Source organism: Oncorhynchus tshawytscha, linkage group LG18 (genome assembly GCF_018296145.1).
Source record: "Oncorhynchus tshawytscha isolate Ot180627B linkage group LG18, Otsh_v2.0, whole genome shotgun sequence".
NCBI lineage: Eukaryota > Metazoa > Chordata > Actinopteri > Salmoniformes > Salmonidae > Oncorhynchus > Oncorhynchus tshawytscha.
This window is the reverse complement of record NC_056446.1, coordinates 18,842,860-18,863,063: the sequence shown is the minus strand read 5'-3', so window position 1 is coordinate 18,863,063 and position 20,204 is coordinate 18,842,860. Positions and strand designations below refer to the sequence as shown.

General features: G+C 43.1%; 1 protein-coding gene across 2 annotated transcripts in view; it reads right to left on the bottom strand.

Annotated features, from left to right (window-relative positions):
* The window catches only part of si:ch211-243j20.2 (uridine-cytidine kinase-like 1), a 29,267-nt gene extending 9,363 nt beyond the window's left edge, over positions 1–19,904 (bottom strand). Inside the window, exons 1-9 of one of the 2 annotated variants that reach the window (XM_042300781.1) lie at positions 19,744–19,903; positions 19,249–19,275; positions 18,500–18,705; positions 15,840–15,946; positions 14,803–14,973; positions 10,668–10,739; positions 3,093–3,282; positions 2,870–2,931; positions 535–551 (exon numbers count right to left, since the gene is read on the bottom strand). In XM_042300781.1, coding sequence (XP_042156715.1) covers positions 535–551; positions 2,870–2,931; positions 3,093–3,282; positions 10,668–10,739; positions 14,803–14,973; positions 15,840–15,946; positions 18,500–18,705; positions 19,249–19,275; positions 19,744–19,835 — 944 coding nt within the window. In that variant the 5' untranslated portion in view covers positions 19,836–19,903. Of the gene's footprint in view, positions 1–534; positions 552–2,869; positions 2,932–3,092; positions 3,283–10,667; positions 10,740–14,802; positions 14,974–15,839; positions 15,947–18,499; positions 18,706–19,248; positions 19,276–19,743 lie in introns of both variants that reach the window. The other variant, XM_042300780.1, reaches the window with a different exon arrangement.
* Between the last annotated feature and the right edge of the window lie 300 nt (positions 19,905–20,204).

Here is a 20,204-nt window from a genome sequence, read left to right as displayed (position 1 = left end):
TCTGACTGGGCGTAGTTAAAAAAGAATCATCTTTGCAACGGCCTTAGCGAGAGGTCCTATGATAAACATGTAGGGCTAAACTCAAGGTCATACTCTGTCCTTGGTTAATGTGACGTTAGCTTTCTGATCTTTCGGTAAAAAGGAATTCATGACGTCAGCGACTCCCAGCTGTTTTTTTTTTAGGTCTTAACCAGAGCTCAGTGGAACCATAGCGATGTCATCCTTCTGGTGTTAGCGATAGCTTTCATGACTGACGGTGTGGAAGAAAGAGAAAAGGAGCTGCACAGCCTCATTTAGCTTTACACAAAACATTTTCCTGGGCACCTTGATTAGTTGATCATGTCAACATCAGTGGGGGGGAAAGAAGCCAAAATGGTCAAATAAATAGTAACATGAGTATTCTGTCAGACTGGGCATATCTCCTTTTGTCCTTCCTGTGCTCTCTGAGCTTCTGCTGAGAGGAAACAGAATGAAAAAGACAGAGGCAGCACGAGACAGAGACCGGTAGAGATATGAGGGGTGTGGCAGTCATACCTCACTGTGATTTCACGCTGAGACGGTTAGAGTGCATTATTCGGTCAGGGTTTAGCAAGTATTTGATTACAAACACACACACAGGGAGGAGAGAAATAAAAACAAAACTCATGAAATGAGACAAGCCATTCCAACCCTCCAAACAAAGCCAAATGTCCCCAGTCCCCACCGCCCTTTTAAATAAACACAAACACCAGGCAATGATATTACATTCCCCTCCATTTTGCCATGAATCAGACAGACAGTGTTCCATCAGATAAGCTCAGTGCCTAAACCGGTACCTCTTTCTCTGTACAGGTTCTACTCCTGCATTAGATCAGGCTAAATTATGGTGCTCTGATCTCACAACAAGGCCCAGTGCACAGCATGGGAATTTCATTTGAAATGTGAATTTTATGGGCAATAAAAATTTAAAAAATTCAAGTGTTCTGCTCCTTTTCCATATGGAAACCCCATGGAGGTGCATCATATTTGATTTACTCGTTTTATCCATTAGTCTGATAAACTAAATCGTTCCTACATAGTATCTAGTACATATCAAACAGAATGCCCCAAAGCTAATGGCAAAGTGTGGCATCCTAACCAAACCAGGGGGTTTCCTAACCAGAAGTACTATAGTGGGCCCAGTGGTAGTAGTCTTGCCATATGGAGGGTGCGATGGTTCATTAGGCTACAACAGGCCCTGTCCTCATCAGTCACTCACTCTATGGAGGACGAGCTGCCGCTGTCTCCCCCCACTCGACACCATTCATTACTTGATCCACACAATGGCCTTTTATTAGAGATCCCTTAATCCACAAATCCTCACACACACACACTATCTGCTTTTGCACACGCGGTGGCCTCTCTCGATCTCTCACACACCTACTCCAACGGGTGAGACTCTGAACGGGAATGGCGTACACTTTAGACAGAAGTCACATGATCACGTGTCACTCCCCACACAACCCTCTCCAAAAGAAATCAAAGTACAGCGAGTCTGTTAAATAGAGTGTAACTGAGCACCTTTGAGCTTGTCTTTGAAACCTTCCAACTTATCTCTCTCTGTGACAGATGGTTTGTCACATTACAGTGATGATGGATCAGGACACCACAGGACCACACACACTGAGTGGGAAAAACATTAAGAACACCTGCTCTTTCCATGACAGACCGACCAGGTCAATCCGGCTGAGCGCTATGATCCCTTATTGATGTCATTTGTTAAACCACGGGTTAAAGAATTATTTTTAAGCCTTGAGACAATTGATACATGGATTGTGTATGTGTGCTATTCAGAGGGTGAATGGGCAAGGCAAAATATTTAAGTGCCATTGAGCGGGGTATGGTAGTAGGTGCCAGGCGCACCGGTTTCTGTCAAGAACTGCAACCCTGCTGGGTTTTTACAAGTTCAACAGTGTCCCGTATGTATCAAGAGTGGTCCACCACCCAAAGGACATCCAACCAACTTGATACAACTGTAGGAAGCATTGGAATCATGGAATCAACATGACGCACTGGACACCTTGTAGAGACTATGCCCTGACAAATTGAGAGTGTTCTGAGGGAAGAAAGGAGGTGGGGGGAGGTGCAACTCAATATTAGGAAGGTGTACTTAATGTTTGGTGTACTCAGTGTAGATCATGATTTGTAGGGACTTAAAGGGGCCGTCTGACAACAGAAAGCACAGTGTTAACGATGCCAGTTAGGATTTATGGGTCATGGAACTGACAGATACGTTGGGTGTCCTTGACGCATGCATGTCCACACACAAGTGTGCCTTTCAGTTATAAATCCTTTCTTGTTACGTTCCCTTGGTGTACAGAGGGATGGGTTCAGCCTGATACCAGAGACAGGCATGGTACATGACAAATTCATAACCTATGGTACTGAATCCCAGCCACTAGATGGGAGAAGTGAGGTGGGCAACTGGTTGGGTCAACTTCTACGTGGAGACCAGCCTCTGGGAATTCAGGATTACCTTGGAACTACCAGATTGAAACAGTGTAGATAAGATCAGCAGACTCCTATAGCTGTCCTAATAGGACATATAGTCTTGAGAGATCCTATGAGAATGAAACTCGTCGTTGATCATTAATCCAGTACTGACCCACCCATGTTGAGAGATAGGACAGGGTTCAGAGGTCATGGGTTAGGTCAGGATTTTTTCCTGGTAGGGAAGGTGGTCAGGAAAAACTCCTGGCCCAAATCATGAACCATGGGATAGGGGGTCATGCAAAAACTGAGCATGGTGTGAGCCGAAGAGACGACACCATGTACAGAGATAGGTACATGCTTTTAGGTTAGGGTCTATGGGCAGAGGTATAGGAGATAAAATCCTATTATTTACACATACCTTTTCAAGCTGACTGTGAACATGCTGCACAATCAGATCCAAGGCAACAAAGTTCTCTCCCCCTAAAATAATCAAACACACACGTGTATCTTTTATAGCAGAATCACTACAGATATCATTTGTAAAAAGTTTTTAAATGTTCTGAATTGAATCTAAAGACTCTATACATAGAAGCAGTGTTTCTAACACACTGGTAGTATGCATCTACCTACAAGCCACTCACCCCTGGGGACCACAATATCCGCCACCTGCACAGTGGGTTCGATGTACTGCTCAAAGGACGGCTTGACAAACTTGTTGTACTGCTTGATGACCCCGTTGATGTCCCGGCCGCGGTCCGATATGTCCCTCTTCAAACGCCTGACCAGACGGATGTCCGAGTCGGTGTCCACAAACACCTTCATGTCCAGCAGCTGGGGGAGGAAGATGGACAGAGAGGGAGAGACAAAAGGGTTAAGAGAGGTCATGTACATAACCAATGGCAGAAGTTCTCAACATGACAGATCTGACTTTTAATAGGGCAGTATTTCCCGAAGATCATTTCAAGGACGGGGTGCTGGGTAAATGCCCCCACAGCAACATTCAGGGTGGCCCACCTACATGATGGTTGGAGAATCAATGTCCTAGGGTCAAAATAAGTTCAATGGGAATCTGACGGCCTATTGGGTCTTTGAAGCTCTTTTCCTGAACACACATCAACAGAGATACAGCTAGCCAGCCAGTCAGGGGAAACTAAAGCCAGAACTCAAAGCTCTAACCTCAGCAAAAACTAAAGTGAGGAGGATTAATGGTCAAGCAGCACCACTGTATGTGACAGAAACACAAGAATAGGCAACAACTCAAAAACAAGAGCTATTGATGACCATCTGGCCATTGAGTGTTGGGAGCGTAAACTCAGAGAACCAATGAGACTGTCAGTCATTGGAAAAGTAAATCTGCTTCCTGACCAACCGGGCCATCACAGCTGTCACCCTATAGGAGGAGGGGATGAGGAGTGGGGCTCCAGCCGCTCCCCATGATCAGACTCAGCCTTCCCCTCTATCGCTCTCTCTCTTACTGGAACCTCTGTCAGTGTGGGGAAAAACTAGAGCAGGGCAGTTTAGCAACGTTTTACACCACTGCAGCTTAAAGATGGCAGGTCATTGCCGTGCCAGAGAGGACCTGACTCTTGGTGCAGCCAGCACGGTAATGTTTGTTGGAGTCATGACAAAGGGTTGAGAGGGAGCCAATTTATAGGAAAGTAAATCAACCGGTTGATAAGAACATTTAGTACTAAGTGAGCCACAATTACAACAAAAATAATACGACACTTCTATTGAAAGAATGAAATTGAAAGTACATCCAATTACCTGCATTGTTTGTTTGGCTTATCATCCTAGCCCAGCTTAGGCCAGCTTCTCTGTACAATAGCCAAATTGATAAATCACCTTCCTGCAACACAAACTCAAAAAAGTTCTGGGACACTGTAAAGTCCATGGAGTATAAGAACACCTCCTCCCAGCTGCCCACTGCACTGAGGATAGGAAACTCTGTCACCACCGATAAATCCACTATAATTGATAATTTCAATAAGCATTTTTCTACGGCTGGCCATGCTTTCCACCTGGCTACCCCTACCCCGGTCAACAGCACTGCACCCCCCACAGCAACTCGCCCAAGCCTTCCCCTTCTCCCAAATCCAGTCAGCTGATGTTCTGAAAGAGCGGCAAAATCTGGACCCCTACAAATCAGACGGGTAAGACAATCTGGACTCTTTCTTTCTAAAACTATCAGCCGAAAATGTTGCAACCCCTATTACTAGCCTGTTCAACCTCTCTTTCGTGTTGTCTGAGATTCCCAAAGATTGGAAAGCAGCTGCGGTCATCCCCCTCTTCAAAAGGGGGGGACACTCTAGACCCAAACTGATACAGACCTATATCTATCCTACCCTGCCTTTCTAAGGTGTTCAAAAGCCAAGTCAACAAACAGATTACCGACCATTTCGAATCCCACCGCACCTTCTCCGCTATGCAATCTGGTTTCAGAGCTGGTCATGGGTGCACCTCAGCCACGCTCAAGGTCCTAAACGATATCTTAACCGCCATCGATGAGAAACAATACAGTACAGACGTATTCATTGACCTGGCCAAGGTTTCGACTCTGTCAATCACCACATCCTCATCGGCAGACTCGATAGACTTGGTTCCTCAAATGATTGCCTCGCCTGGTTCACCAACTACTTCTCTGATAGAGTTCAGTGTGTCAAATCGGAGGGCCTGTTGTCCGGGCCTCTGGCAGTCTCTATGGGGGTGCCACAGGGTTCAATTCTTGGGCCGACTCTCTTCTCTCTATACATCAATGATGTCGCTCTTGCTGCTGGTGATTCTCTTATGGGATTTTCATGAATAATGACCAAATGATGTATACGTTTAACGTAGAACTATAACTAACAGAATTCTACCCTGTCTTTATATAATGATAAATAATGTTTGTTCATTAGGAAGAGGTTATGTAGCATAGACCTAGGAAGAAAGGAATGTATGTGTGTGTCGAAAGAGAACGAAGAGGCCCATTAACCTATGTTTGAACCGACCCGGCTGTAACTCTGGGGAGATAAGATAGGACAGGGAGAGCCCCTCCAGAGCTCTCGTATCTGGGGGAGACTGGAACTGTCAGCTGAGTGGTAATAAACTGTGGTGAGACTTCATGAGAAAATCCCATGGTTGGTGTGTATGTATGCGTGTAGGTTAAGAGAATATTATAAAAGGAACATCTTTGTATATACAGTGGGGCAAAAAAGTATTTAGTCAGCCACCAATTGTGCAAGTTCTCCCACTTAAAAAGATGAGGCCTGTAATTTTCATCATAGGTACACTTCAACTATGACAGACAAAATGAGGGGGGAAAAAAATCCAGAAAATCACATTGTAGGATTTTTTATGAATTTATTTGCAAATTATGGTGGAAAATAAGTATTTGGTCACCTACAAACAAGCAAGACTTCTGGCTCTCACAGACCTGTAACTTCTTCTTTAAGAGGCTCCTCTGTCCTCCACTCGTTACCTGTATTAATGGCACCTGTTTCAACTTGTTATCAGTATAAAAGACACCTGTCCTCAAACAGTCACACTCCGAACTCCACTATGGCCAAGACCAAAGAGCTGTCAAAGGACACCAGAAACAACATTGTAGACCTGCACCAGGCTGGGAAGACTGAATCTGCAATAGGTAAGCAGCTTGGTTTGAAGAAATCAACTGTGGGAGCAATTATTAGGAAGTGGAAGACATACAAGACCACTGATAATCTCCCTTGATCTGGGGCTCCATGCAAGATCTCAACCCGTGGGCTCAAAATGATCACAAGAACAGTGAGCAAAAATCGCAGAACCACACGGGGTGACCTAGTGAATGACCTGCAGAGAGCTGGGACCAAAGTAACAAAGCCTACCATCAGTAACACACTACACCGCCAGGGACTCAAATCCTGCAGTGCCAGACGTGTCCCCCTGCTTAAGCCAGTACATGTCCAGGCCCGTCTGAAGTTTGCTAGAGAGCATTTGGATGATCCAGAAGAAGATAGGGAGAATGTCATATGGTCAGATGAAACCAAAATGGGAACTTTTTGGTAAAAACTCAACTCGTCATGTTTGGAGGACAAAGAATGCTGAGTTGCATCCAAAGAACCATACCTACTGTGAAGCATAGAGGTGGAAACATCATGCTTTGGGGCTGTTTTTCTGCAAAGGGACCAGTACGACTGATCCGTGTAAAGGAAAGAATGAATGGGGCCATGTATCGTGACATTTTGAGTGAAAACCTCCTTCCATCAGCAAGGGCATTGAAGATGAAACGTGGCTGGGTCTTTCAGCATGACAATGATCCCAAACACACCACCTGGGCAACGAAGGAGTGGCTTCGTAAGAAGCATTTCAAGGTCCTGGAGTGTCCTAGCCAGTCTCCAGATCTCAACCCCATAGAAAATCTTTGGAGGGAGTTGAAAGTCCGTGTTGCCCAGCAACAGCCCCAAAACATCACTGCTCTAGAGGAGATCTGCATGGAGGAATGGGCCAAAATACCAGCAACAGTGTGTGAAAACCTTGTGAAGACTTACAGAAAACATTTGACCTCTGTCATTGCCAACAAAGGGTATATAACAAAAGTATTGAGATAAACTTTTGTTGTTGACCAAATACTTATTTTCCACCATAATTTGCAAATAAATTCATTAAAATTCTACAATGTGATTTTTGGGATTTTTTTTCTAATTTTGTCTGTCATAGTTGAAGTGTACCTATGATGAAAATTACAGGCCTCTCTCATCTTTTTAAGTGGGAGAACTTGCACAATTAGTGGCTTACTAAATACTTTTTTGCCCCACTGTACATGGCAGAGCTCTCTAAATAAACATTCATGACTTTGCAGCTGGGCCTCCATCTGATTCATTCCAACCAGTTTCCTACAAATTCTGGGTTTCAGGCCGAGTAATCAATTCAATTGGGTTTATGAACACTGAGAACATAATTCTCGTGACAGTCTCTGATACACCTCTACGCAGACGACACCATTCTGTATACTTCTGGCCCTTCTTTTGGACATTGTGTTAACTAACCTCCAGACGAGCTTCAATAGCATACAACTCTCCTTCTGTGGCCTCCAACTGCTCTTAAATACAAGTAAAACTAAATACATGCTCTTCAACCGATCGCTGCCTGCACCTGCCCGCCCATCCAGCATCACTGCTCTGGACAGTTGTGACTTAGAATATGTGGACAACTACAAATACCTAAGTGTCTGGTTAGACTGTAAACTCTCCTTCCAGACTCACAAACATCTCCAATCCAAAGTTAAATCTAGAATTGGCTTCCTATTTCGCAACAAAGCATCCTTCACTCATGCTGCCAAACATACCCTCATAAAACTGACCATCTTACCGATCCTCGACTTTGGCGATGTCATTTACAAAATATCCTCCAATACCCTACTCAATAAATTGGATGCAGTCTATCACAGTGCTATCCATTTTGTCACCAAAGCCCCATATACTACCCACCACTGCGACCTGTACGCTCTCGTTGGCTGGCCCTCGCTTCATACTCGTCACCAAACCCAATGGCTCCAGGTCACCTACAAGACCCTGCTAGGTAAAGTCCCCCCTTATCTCAGCTCGCTGGTCACCATAGCAGCACCCACCTGGTGCTCCAGCAGGTATATCTCTCTGGCCACCCCCAAAACCAATTCCTCCTTTGGCCGCCTCTCCTTCCAGTTCTCTGTTGCCAATGACTGGAACAAACTACAAAAATCTCTGAAACAGGAAACACGTATCTCCCTCACTAGCTTTAAGCACCAACTGTCAGAGCAGCTCACAGATTACTGCACCTGTACATAGCCCATCTATAATTTAGGCCAAACAACTACCTCTCCCCCTACTGTATTTATTTAGCTCCTTTGCACCCCATTATTTATATCTCTACCTTGCACATTCTTCCACTGCAAATCTACCATTCCATTGTTTTACTTGCTATATTGTATTTACTTCGCCATGGCCTTTTTTTTGTTGCCTTCACCTCCCTTATCTCACCTCATTTGCTCACATTGTATATAGACTTGTTTTTCTACTGTATTATTGACTGTATGTTTGTTTTACTCCATGTGTAACTCTGTGTTGTTTTATGTGTCGAACTGCTTTGCTTTATCTTGGTCAGGTCGCAATTGTAAATGAGAACTTGTTCTCAACTTACCTACCTGGTTAAATAAAGGTGAAATAAAATAAATAAAATAATAAATCACCCGGAACAGAAGTGCTTTCATCACGATTCTTAGTTGCTGATACGATATGCATTGCGATTCGATGTTCCAAACATATTGCTCACCATATGTCTGCTGCAGAGAGACAGAGCCATGAGAAAATGAGTTTGCCAAAAACAAAATGGTCTCCCTATGTAAAAAGAAGATGGAGAACAAGCTATGAAAGAAAAATACTGGAGTGTTGGTTCAGGTACAGCCAACTCACGCAAAAATAATATTGCGACATTGTCAAAGAGATACATCGGCAAAAATAATATCCTGATGTGTAACTATGGATTTTTTTTTTTACCCCATCACTACCAGACACACACCCTCTAGTTCAGGGGTCTCCAACAGGTCCACCTATGAGTTGCCTGCCAAACAAATCAGAAAGTATATGTAATTTTACCATTGCATGTGTTCGATTGCAAACTGTCATAAACAAATCTCACAAGTATCAGACACCGCAAGCTCCCAGGTACTATGTAATAAACGCAACATAGACATTATACCACCCCTGGTTAGCCACTATTGGCTTAAAATGCCAAACCTAACAATATCTGCCAATTAATTTCCAGCAATATTGCCTGTCTGTCTGTGTGGTGCACCCGTTTGTCTATTGCTCCGTGTAGCCCGTTGATATGATAACAGTCTTCTGGGTTGACAGAAATGCTTTCCCCAAATCCTTCATTTAAATGTTAACTGCAAAGTAGGCTTACCTGGCAGAAGTCTATCATGAGTAAGTATACTGTATCATTTGCATCTATTATTTGCTAACTTTTCCATGAAATGAGCAGCAGCAGTACAAAACCATCGCTAGACCGAGATATTAGACACATTCCTTGCGCTCTAGATGTGCAATTAAAAGGGGGAATTACACTCAAATCAATTTGTTTTCCATTTTCCAAATGGTCTTCTGATGGGATTTAACCATTGACATGGACCCAAAACATCTAATGTGGTTGTTTCTTTATGAACAATTGTAATTTTGATAGTGAAAAACTAAAAAGAAATGAAATAATGAAAAATAAAAATGACAAAATATAATTTTGGAAAATATACAAATATTTTATATACCCCTCCTTTATTAACCATTATTTTACCAGGTATATTGACACAAAACATAGTATAGATAAAGTAGTGCACAATGGACCTGGGGAAGAGTTGCAGGGAAGAGAAGAATGTGCCTATTTGAAAGCTAGAATATATATTTTTTTAAATAATTGTACTTAGCTAAAAAAAAATAATTAAAAAGCAAAGTCCCGCTCAAGGTTGGAAACCCCCTGCTCTAGTTATAATGAAGAGGCAAGGAGAGTCCAAGGCAGGCCACAAGTCCAGGACAAATGTGATTGGGTCTATCTGGTCACCTCATGGACCATACTTGTCTAGATAGTTCATGGATTTACGGACCTACGTTGCAATAAAGAGGACCATGATAATCAAAGCTGACATGGGCTGCCTGAAGAACTGCCATCAATTCTACTACAACAGTACTAGTAGTATTGTTGCTTTGTTCTAAAGAGAAATGATTCATGCATTCTTCTCTGAAGAGAGCTGGGCTTCAGGTTAGTTATGTTTTACTCTAGCCAAGACTGCTGCAGCACTGGGTTCACAACAACACCCCACCCCCCAGCCCCTCCTTTTCTATCAGTCATTCTCCAGCCCAGTCACCCATAGCCAGCCCCTGCCTGAAACCTAATCATAGCAGATAGCTGTGAGCAGGGGAAAGTAGAACAGTGAATACAGAGCCATCCAGCAGAGAGAATCCATCTAATTTCCCTGAATCTGCTTCAGGATGGCAGCGGCACTCCATTAATCAGCCTGGCTGGCATCTCTGCAGCATGGCAGAGTAATTCATCAGGTCTGCTAGGCTGGTGGGGTAAGAGGGAGGGAGAAGAGAGGAGCAGGAAAAAGAGAGCAGGGAGCGGGGGATGACTGGAGACCAGAGAGAAGACCAAGTACTGTAGAAAGGAATAGTGAGCATTTCATCTTCTTACACTCACCTTAAAAGCAGGTTAAAATAACACAGCCTCACCTTCAAAAGCTCCTTGTTGGCAAATGCCAGAATCCCCTCAAATATGACAACATTGGCACCGTAGACAGTTTTCTGAAGAAGAAAAAAAAAACACCATAAAAAAAAGAGTTTCTCACCACACAAAGCGGATTATTATGTACAGTGTACATAATTAGACAGACAGACAGCATATGGCAGAACGGGGACTGGGCCTTATGATAGATGTGCCCACCAGGTGTGCCAGGTAAATGCGTGGGCAAATGTCTGGCAGAGGGAGACCGGTGGGTTGACGAGGTGTGAGGGGCACAGCGCCTTGGCGGCACCCGTCTGCTGTCCTGTCAGCACCACATTCACAGCTAATCTAAAATGTTTGTGCGCCGCTCCAAACCCCCCCTCCCATTCCTCCGGCCTATCCCCCTCTGATTAACAGCCCTTTGTGTGCTGTAATTACCACTGCAGCTATCTGATGTGATTTTGTTTTTTGCACCACAGAAAGTAGTCCCTGAGGTGGCAGAGCAGAGCAGGTCCAACTGACTCATCAAGATATGTTATCAGAATTAAAATTAAGATGTCCAAAACAAGAGATGGACTGTCAGTGACTCAAAAGGCCCAGATTTAACTGTGTGTGTGTGTGTGTCAGATACGGAGCATAGACATGTATCACTCAGGTAGTACTGCCTAGTCAGGGAGCTACAGACTGTCACGATCCCATTCCAGGAGTCTGACGAGCTCGGAGCTGCAGTGAATGACCAGACTACGTCTGTATTGATCAGAGAAAGAGGATCTCGTACAGAGAGGTTTAGTGTTCATGTTTCATTCATTTATCACATTATTACCCCCTGGTGATAGAAAACTGTTTTTTTTGTTACAAGTAATGTTATTGTTTTCCTGGATAGATGTACTTCTTTCAGCCATGAAATTACATTGAGTCTTGAAAGTAAACATTAAAACGCAAAATGCAATTCTCATAACAACATACTCATTGTTGATAGTCAATACATGCAGTGGTTTAAAATTCATACAAGCATTTTCTTTGAGATTACTGCCGAGACACAAAAGACAATCATTGAAAGTGTCTTGACACACCTACTCATTCCAGCGTTTCTCTTTATTTTTGTACTATTTTCTACATTGTTGATGAATAGTGAAGACATCAAAACTATGAAATAACACATATGGAATCATGTGGTAACCAAAAAAAAGAGTGTTAAACAAATCTAAATATATTTTATATAGCCACCCTTTGCCTTGATGATAGCTTTGCACTATTGGCATTCTCACAACCAGCTTCATGAGGTAGTCACCTGGAATGCATTTTAATTAACAGGTTGCCTTCTTAAAAGTTCATTTGTGGAATGTCTTTCCTTCTTAATGCCATTGAGCCAATCAGTTGTGTTGTGACAAGGTTGGGGTGGTATACAGAAGATAGCCCTATTTGGTAAAAGACAAAGTCCATATTATGGCAAGAACAGCTCAAATAAGCAAAGAGAAATTACAGTCCATCATTACTTTAAGACATGAAGGCCAGTCAATGCGGAACATTTCAAAAACTTTGAAATTTTCTTCAAGTGCAGTCTCAAAAACCATCAAGCGTTATGATGAAACTGGCTCTCATGAGGAACGCCACGGGAAAGGAAGACCCAGAGTTACTTCTGCTGCAGAGGATAAGTTCATTGGAGTAACGAGCCTCAGAAATTGCAGCCCAAATAAATGCTTCAGAGTTCAAGTAACAGACACATCAACTGTTCAGAGGAGACTGTGTGAATCCGGCCTTCATGGTTGAATTGCTGCAAAGAAACCACTAATAAAGGACAGCAATAAGAGACTTGCGTGGGCCAAGAAACACGAGCAATGGACATTAGACCGGTGGAAATCTGTCTTTTGAGTCCAAATGTAAGATTTCTGGTTCCAACCGCTGTGTCTTTGTGAGACGCAGAGTAGGTGAACAGATGATCTTTGCATGTGTGGTTCCACCATGAAGCACAGAGGAGGTGTGATGGTGCTTTGCTGGTGACACTGTCAGTGATTTATTCTGTAGCAATACACCTCCAGGCTGTGTAAGGGCTATTTTATCAAGGAGAGTGATGGAATGCTGCATCAGATAACCTGGCCTCCACAATATCCCGATCTCAACCCAATTGAGATGGTTTGAGATGAGCTGGACCGCAGAGTGAGGGAAAAGCAGCCAACAAGTGCTCAGCATATGCAGGGACTCCTTCAAGACTGTTGGAAAAGCATTCCTCATGAAGCTGGTTGAGAGAATGCCAAGAGTGTGCAAAGCTGTGATCAAGGAAAAGGGTGGCTACTTTGAAGAACCTAAAATATATTTTGATTTGTTTAACACTTTTTTTTTTACTCCAGCAAGAGCACAGACTTGAACCCGATCGAACATCTCTGGAGAGTCCTGAAAAAAGCTGAGCAGCAACGCTTCCCATCCAACCTGAGAGTTGGAGAATCTGCAGAGAAGAATGGGAGAATCTCCCCAAATACGGGTGTGCCAAACTTGTAGAGTCATACCCAAGACTCAATTTAGTAATCTGCCAAAGGTGCTTCAACAAAGTACTGGGTCTGAAAACTTAAGTAAATGCGATTTCATTTTTTAAAAATTATTAGTAATTCATTTGCAAAAATGTATAAAAACCTGTTGTTGCTTTGTCATTATGGGGTATTGTGTCTAGATTGATGAGGGAAAAAACAATTTAATCAATGTTATAATAACACTAACGTAACGAAATGTGGGAAAAGTCAAGGGGTCTGAATACTTTCCGAAGGCACTGTATTGCCATAGCAATGTCTGAATGTACACAGACAAATAGCAGGATCAACTTGGTGAGATTGTAGACTCCTACATTGATAGTGCAGTTTGTTTAGGCGATTTTACAGCTAGCCAGCTACTTAATATGCTGATATTGACTTTGGCATTATTGTGTGTAGCTACTTTTGCTAGCTACCTAGCCAGCCCAGAGAGAGAGCATTGCATCGTGGGTTTTGTAGTCAACTTGAGTATCAATAGATTTCCAGTGGCGTAAAGTACTTAAGTTAAAATACTTTAAAGTACTACTTAAGTAGTTTTTTGGGGTATCTGTACTTTACTTTATTACATTCCTAATGAAAATAATGTACTTTTCACTCCACATTTCCCCCCCGACAAAAAGCACTTGATACACGTTTTGACAGGAAAATGGTCAAATTCACACACTTATCAAAATAACATCCCTGGTCATCCCTACTGCTTCTGAACTGATGGACTTAAACAAACACTTCATTTGTAAATTATGTCTGAGTGTTGGAGTGTGCCGCTGGCAATCCGCCAATAATTTTTTTTTTTTTTAATTGTGCCGCCTGGTTTGCTTAATATAAGGAAATTGAACTGATGTATACTTTTACTTTCGATACTTAAGTACATTTTATCAATTCCATTTACTTTTGATACTTAAGTATATTTAAAACCAAACACTTTGACTTTTACTCAAGTAATATATTATTGGGTGACTTTCACTTTGACTTGAGTCATTTTCTATTTAGGCATCTTTACTTTTACTCAAGTATGACAATTGACTACTTTTCCCACCAATATAGACTTCCACAACAATTTTCACGTTGCTAGCAAGGTTGTTATAACAAAATGAAATATTTGTTCAAAAAGAAATAGTTCTCACATTAGTTATTTAACACTGTAAATCATAAGAATCATAAGTCATAGACCGTTCTACCTGCTACCGCATGGCAAGTTACCGGAGCGCCAAGTCTAGGTCTAAAAGGCTTCTTAACAGCTTCTACCCCCCAAGCCATAAGATGCGTGAAAAGCTAATCAAATGGCTACCCAGACTATACTGCTGCTACTCTCTGTTTATTAGCCATGCATAGTCACTTTACCTCTACCTACATGTTAACTCGACTAACCGGTGCCCCTACACATTGACTCTGTACCTGTACCCCCTGTATATAGCATCACTACTGTTATTTTTTTGTTGCTCCTTAATTATTTGTCATTTTAATTTACTTTCTCTCTTAAAACTGCATTGTTGGTTAAGGGCTTGTAAGTAAGCATTTCACTGCAAGGTTGTATTCGGCGCATGTGACAAATAACATTTGATTTGAATGTGTGGTTTTGGGTGGATTATTGCTTTAAGACAATTCACTGAGTCTGCCTTACCCACTCCTTGCGGCGGCAGTGAGAAGTGAAGTCGTAGACGGGTACTTTGATGCTCTTGCCCTTCTTCAGCTTCCTCAGAACAGTCACCAGCAACTCAAAGTCAAAGGCCTCTGGGTGATCAAAGTTATACTCATTCTTAGCTGCCAGCTCCTGCTCATCTTTGGTCAAAACCTGGGGGGGGAACAAGGTCACAATTCAGGAATTCAATTACACTCTTGCCTGACCTGCATTTGTGTAGATCTGAGAGGATTGGATTGGTTGAGGCAATATGGCAAACATTTCACCTAGCCTATCAAAGGGCAAGATGGAGCTATTTAAATACTCCTACTGTCCATGCCTTTGCGATGTGTACAGGTACCTAGGTGTGGGGGCCTATTTGGGCAACAAAGCATGAGTTGTTAGAGCCATTCCCTTGTCGCATAAAAAAAACAAAAACATGGCCGCTACAGTAAAACATACTTAAAAGCCATCGACTTTTGTATCCAACACAGATAGGGACATAATTGACAAGAATGATTCCATTAGTTCCCTTATTGGTTAGGGGTTTAAAGCTAAATAAAAGCTCAAATCAGGGTTAATTACTGACCGTTTGGAGGGTTGAGGACAGAGCAGGGTACACACAACCACCAGGCTGTTGGTCTGCTTCACTGATCAAGTTAAGCAGAGGCAACTTTCTTTAACAACAGGGAAGCAATTCAATCAATCTATTGAAGCAGCTGCAGTGGTCTCAGAATGCGATTGAGTTGAGTGGTTCTGTCTGGGTAGACTGAGGATGCCTCTAGAGGGTAATGATGTTCTGTGCTCCCTAGGTGTTGCTGCCTCTATACTAAATCAGAGGGGGAGCCAATAAAGCATTCAGCATGAAGCGGGTCATGAAATTACATTCATTGGCTAGTTTACCGTCAACAGAATGTCTTATAAGTATACCCAGGAGTTATTCTTGAACCTGTGACCTCACCAATGATAAACTCCAGGCCATACTTATAAACATAGCTTATTATGCAAGTTTACCTTATAGAACGAGCCCTATAGTTTACCTTATAGAAAGAGTCCATGGAGAGGAGGACCACCCAGGGAACATCTAGAGCCTCGATGATCTTATTGGCCACCGTGGTTTTTCCAGAAGCACTTCCTCCACAGAGGCCTCCAGGAAGAAACATGAGTGTGTAAGACAGGGCTCCTGACAAACGTACACTAGGAACCCAAAACAACAACCCTGAGAGTAAATCCAACAATACATGCTGTGGTTGTGAAAATCTGGATGCAGTACTTGTCGTGTTTGCTCCTGCACAGGCAGTGGAACCCCTATCATAATGTACTGAATACATAAACCAGAGGGGTGCACATAACACAGGGTGCAGTTCAAAACTGCGGAGTTAGGCTATAAACTTGCACAGACAAAATATTCAAGATAACAAAATGGAACTGAAAACTGTCTGGATAAGCTGTTTTTCAAAATATTTTACTTCGAATTGAGCCATGTTGACACAACAAATGAAACTCGGCCATCAGACTAACTGACACAGAACATGAAGCAACCCATCCAGCAAATTAAATTAAATCCGTCTGGAATTGTTGCCTAGAGACAATAACAAACAGCTCTGGCTCTGATGATTCAGGGCTCCTTTTATGTGTTTACCATCTCTCCTCTCCCTCGGACCTCTGAGGCAGGTTGGTTATTCTACATGAGCAGACTTTCTAACCTTCAATCAACAGAAGCAGAGTGCTGGCCAGAGCAGAACAGCAGGATGGCCTTTTTACAGGAATCATCAACCAAAGCACATCCAAGTGTGAAACGTAACCAGTCAAGTCCGGCTCATTGAAAGTAACAGATTGCGTATTAAAGATAGCCTTTGTCTCAGTCAGCAGCACTCAAGCCAATCAGATGTGTTTAAACAAAGTATGGTCCGGCTGGGTAGTTCATACACATGGTTCATTTCATTATGGTGTGTAAAGCGTACAGGGGTGCCTTACTGGGATGACCAGAAGGACCCCGGCCAAATGTAGAATATAAGCTACAACCTAAGCTAGCATGGAGGTTGCCCTGAGCACTGATGATGACATCCTATTATTTTAGGATTTCTGAAAACCTTTTTCAAAACGTCTCTTCAATTTCCACACTGCCTATCAACTCTCCAGGACAATGTCTGGTGACTGACCATTGCCGTGCATGTCATTTCTGTTCATTAAGTTGAGTTTGAGGTTGCAGGTAATGAGTCATGACAATTAGAGCCCTGCACGGACATGAATTTTCAGCAACTACAGTACAACCCATGCCTACCACTTTCAGGCCCTACCCAAGCCTGATTTCTTCTGTTAAATTTTAGGCCCTAGCCGAAACAACTTTCTCCATTAGTAAAACCATTAACTGCTCCTCTCGGTCTGTCACTTGCTCCATGTGCAGGCAGCTCGCTCTTCATGCGCACTGCTGATGGAGGCACTGAGTCTGAGTAACCATAGCAATGGATCGCTTGGGCTGCTCTGCCAGAGATATTAGAGAAAGGAGATATGAATCCCATTGGGCAATGTATGGAGAAACGTATAACACCACACCCAGCAGACTGTCAACCAATCGTGTTCACAGTGTCATGCTGCGCCATGTGGTTGCTAAGCTAATCGTCGCGCAACCCCTTCTCAAAGTTAGGGTATGAGTCAAGAAACCTGCCTACTTTCCTCAAAAGTACATAATGTCACGATTCGAAAGCTCACAGATAAGTTACTTCTCACACTTCGGAAAAGATTTGTAATGTTGTACTTACTGTTGACAAAATTCATGCTAATATTGGGTTATCCTTGAGAGCTCTCCTTGTCCCAGAGTCGCCTAGAATGCACCGTGCAGCCCATTGCCGTACCATGGGCAACGTACACAATGGGCGTTGATACGATTTCAATGGAGTTTCCCCAACTCCTCAAAAGTATCTCTGGCTCATGGCGCAGTGGTCTAAGGCACTGCTATCTGTGCCACTAGAGATCCTGGTTCGAGTCCAGGCTCTGCCGCAGCCGGCCGCACAATTGGCCCAGCGTCGTCCGGGTTGGGGGAGGGTTTGGCCGGCAGGAATGTCCTTGACCCATCGCGCACTAGCGACTTCTGTGCTGACACAGTCGCCAGGTGTACGATGTTTCCTCTGACACGTCGGTGCGGCTGGCTTCCGGGTTAAGTGGGCATTGTGTCAAGAAGCAGTGCGGCTTGGTTGGGTTGTGTTTTGGAGGACGCACGGCTCTCGACCTTCGTACGGGAGTTGCAGCGATGAGACAAGACTGTAACTACCAATTGGATACCATGAAATTGGGTAAAAAATAAAGAATATATATATATATTTTTTAAAGTATCTCTGGCTCTGCTCAACAATCAAAGAGATGAGAGCATTTAGCTGTTAGCTTCTTTTGGTCACTCTAAACTCAAGGAACATTTATAATTTGAAAAAAATAATTTATCCTGTCTTATCTTTGACGAGATTGAAGCACTTCTGACACCATGTTATGATCTTAGTCATATAGGACTGTAATGCGCAAGAGCAAATGGCTCAGCTTCAAAATGTTAGTGATCAATTTAGTGATACCCGAGCCACACCCGTACCCTGGTTATTGTTGGGAAAAAAACAGACCCTACCCGACCCTAACTCAAAGTATAATGTTGGGGCCTTCCGGGCTCGGGTAGCCGAGCACTAATAACAATGTCAAATGACAGCTCTCTTACCAATAACGAAAGCCTCTTTGAAGGTGGTCCCAGTGACATTGTACCAGGGGGGCCTTCCTGCAGTGTAGATTGTCCTCTTGTTGGTCCTCAAGAGAGGTGGCTCAGTCTTGCTCTGGCTGGTGGTCCGTTTCCGTGGAGACAGTGAGGGGGTCAGAGGGCAGCGGGGGTGTTTCGGAAGACTGCCCAGAGAATCATCTCCACTGCCACTGGCGAACAACAATAACACAAGGGACAAAAAGGTTAGTTCCGCTCAAATTCTGCCTAGTCATTATTTAGCGCTCTTCACTGGATAACACATAACCAAGATTTTCCATTGAAGAGGATTGTATTATAGCGATTAACTTTGATTAATCTGTGACATGAATCACTTCAAACATCCACTCACAAAAGCCATCATATCCATATATACCATCAGAGATGCCGTTTAAGCTCATAGCTGCCCCATGATTATGATCAGGACAATGATCTGGGCAATTTGATTACATTCTGTCTGTCCTGTGGAGAGAAAAGAGAGGGGGTCCATACACTCGAGGAACCCTCATCAGTAGCGCTCCGCAGTTCTGTACTGTCTGTGTAGGTGAGGGAGAATGGGGGAAAACTTGACCACCCTCTCCAGGAAATCACACAGTTGCTGGGGGGCATGGGGCAGGCACTCACATGAGTAAGGCTGTCATCATTTGGACAAAGAGAGTAGAAAATCGAAATGTGTGACAACAGCTGGACTGTATGTCTAAAAGTGATTTCCTTACCTACTTTTCCTCTTCACCTGCACTGATCTGAAAACACAGGACAAGTGAAAAAATTTTGGTAATTCAAATAGGCGAAAGAGAGAAATACACTTTAGACTATTGAAATGAACACCTGGATGGTCATTTTCACTGTTGCTACTCTGTTATAATGCCAACTCGGCATCTGAGATCTGAATCATTGCACCCACATTCACTGCCACGTCTATGTGACTGTGCATTAGCTAACGTTTGCTAATGTAGCATTAATGAAGCGTTATTCTAGCCGGCTTGCTAGCTAATTCATTGAGTACATACACCATAACTAAGCAACATACTTAGCTTGCTTCCATCGTTGTAGCTGAGATATTGAGTATAAGCTACCAGAAATCATTTATTTCAAATAAATATTAGCTTTGCCTGGCTAATGATAGCTGACTGGTTAGCATGCCAACCCACACGGCACACTCTGTATTGCTATCTTTGTTAGCCTGAAACATATAAATTATTTATACATACCTGTCAGATCTAGACATCGACCGGTCTTCTTCTTTCTCCCCCTCTTCTTGTTGTGGCATCTGGACATCGTTTTGGTTAATTTTCATTGCCATGTTTCCATCTCGTACACACCGGAGACCGCGCGTAAACAAACACCGGATGAAGCGTCCTGACGTCACCTTTTGTGTACATGTGCGTGCGTGGAGTGCGCTCCATCCTCACTTCATGGTGGTAAAACCAGCTTCTAGTTAGGTATTCGCGCATTCAAACCTCAATAGCTTTCAAACCACTTGATTTGTAGTTTTGCATGTATACTTTGACTCTAAATAGCATTTTCGAATATGAGAGTAAATAGAGCCAAGACATCTTGTCCGAGAGAGATTTACATGGTTATCAAAATGTCACATCAGGGCAAGCCTACACGAAACACAGCCCTTATTTGAAGTTTTTCTAAAATACCTTTTGGAAAAAACTATTGGGAC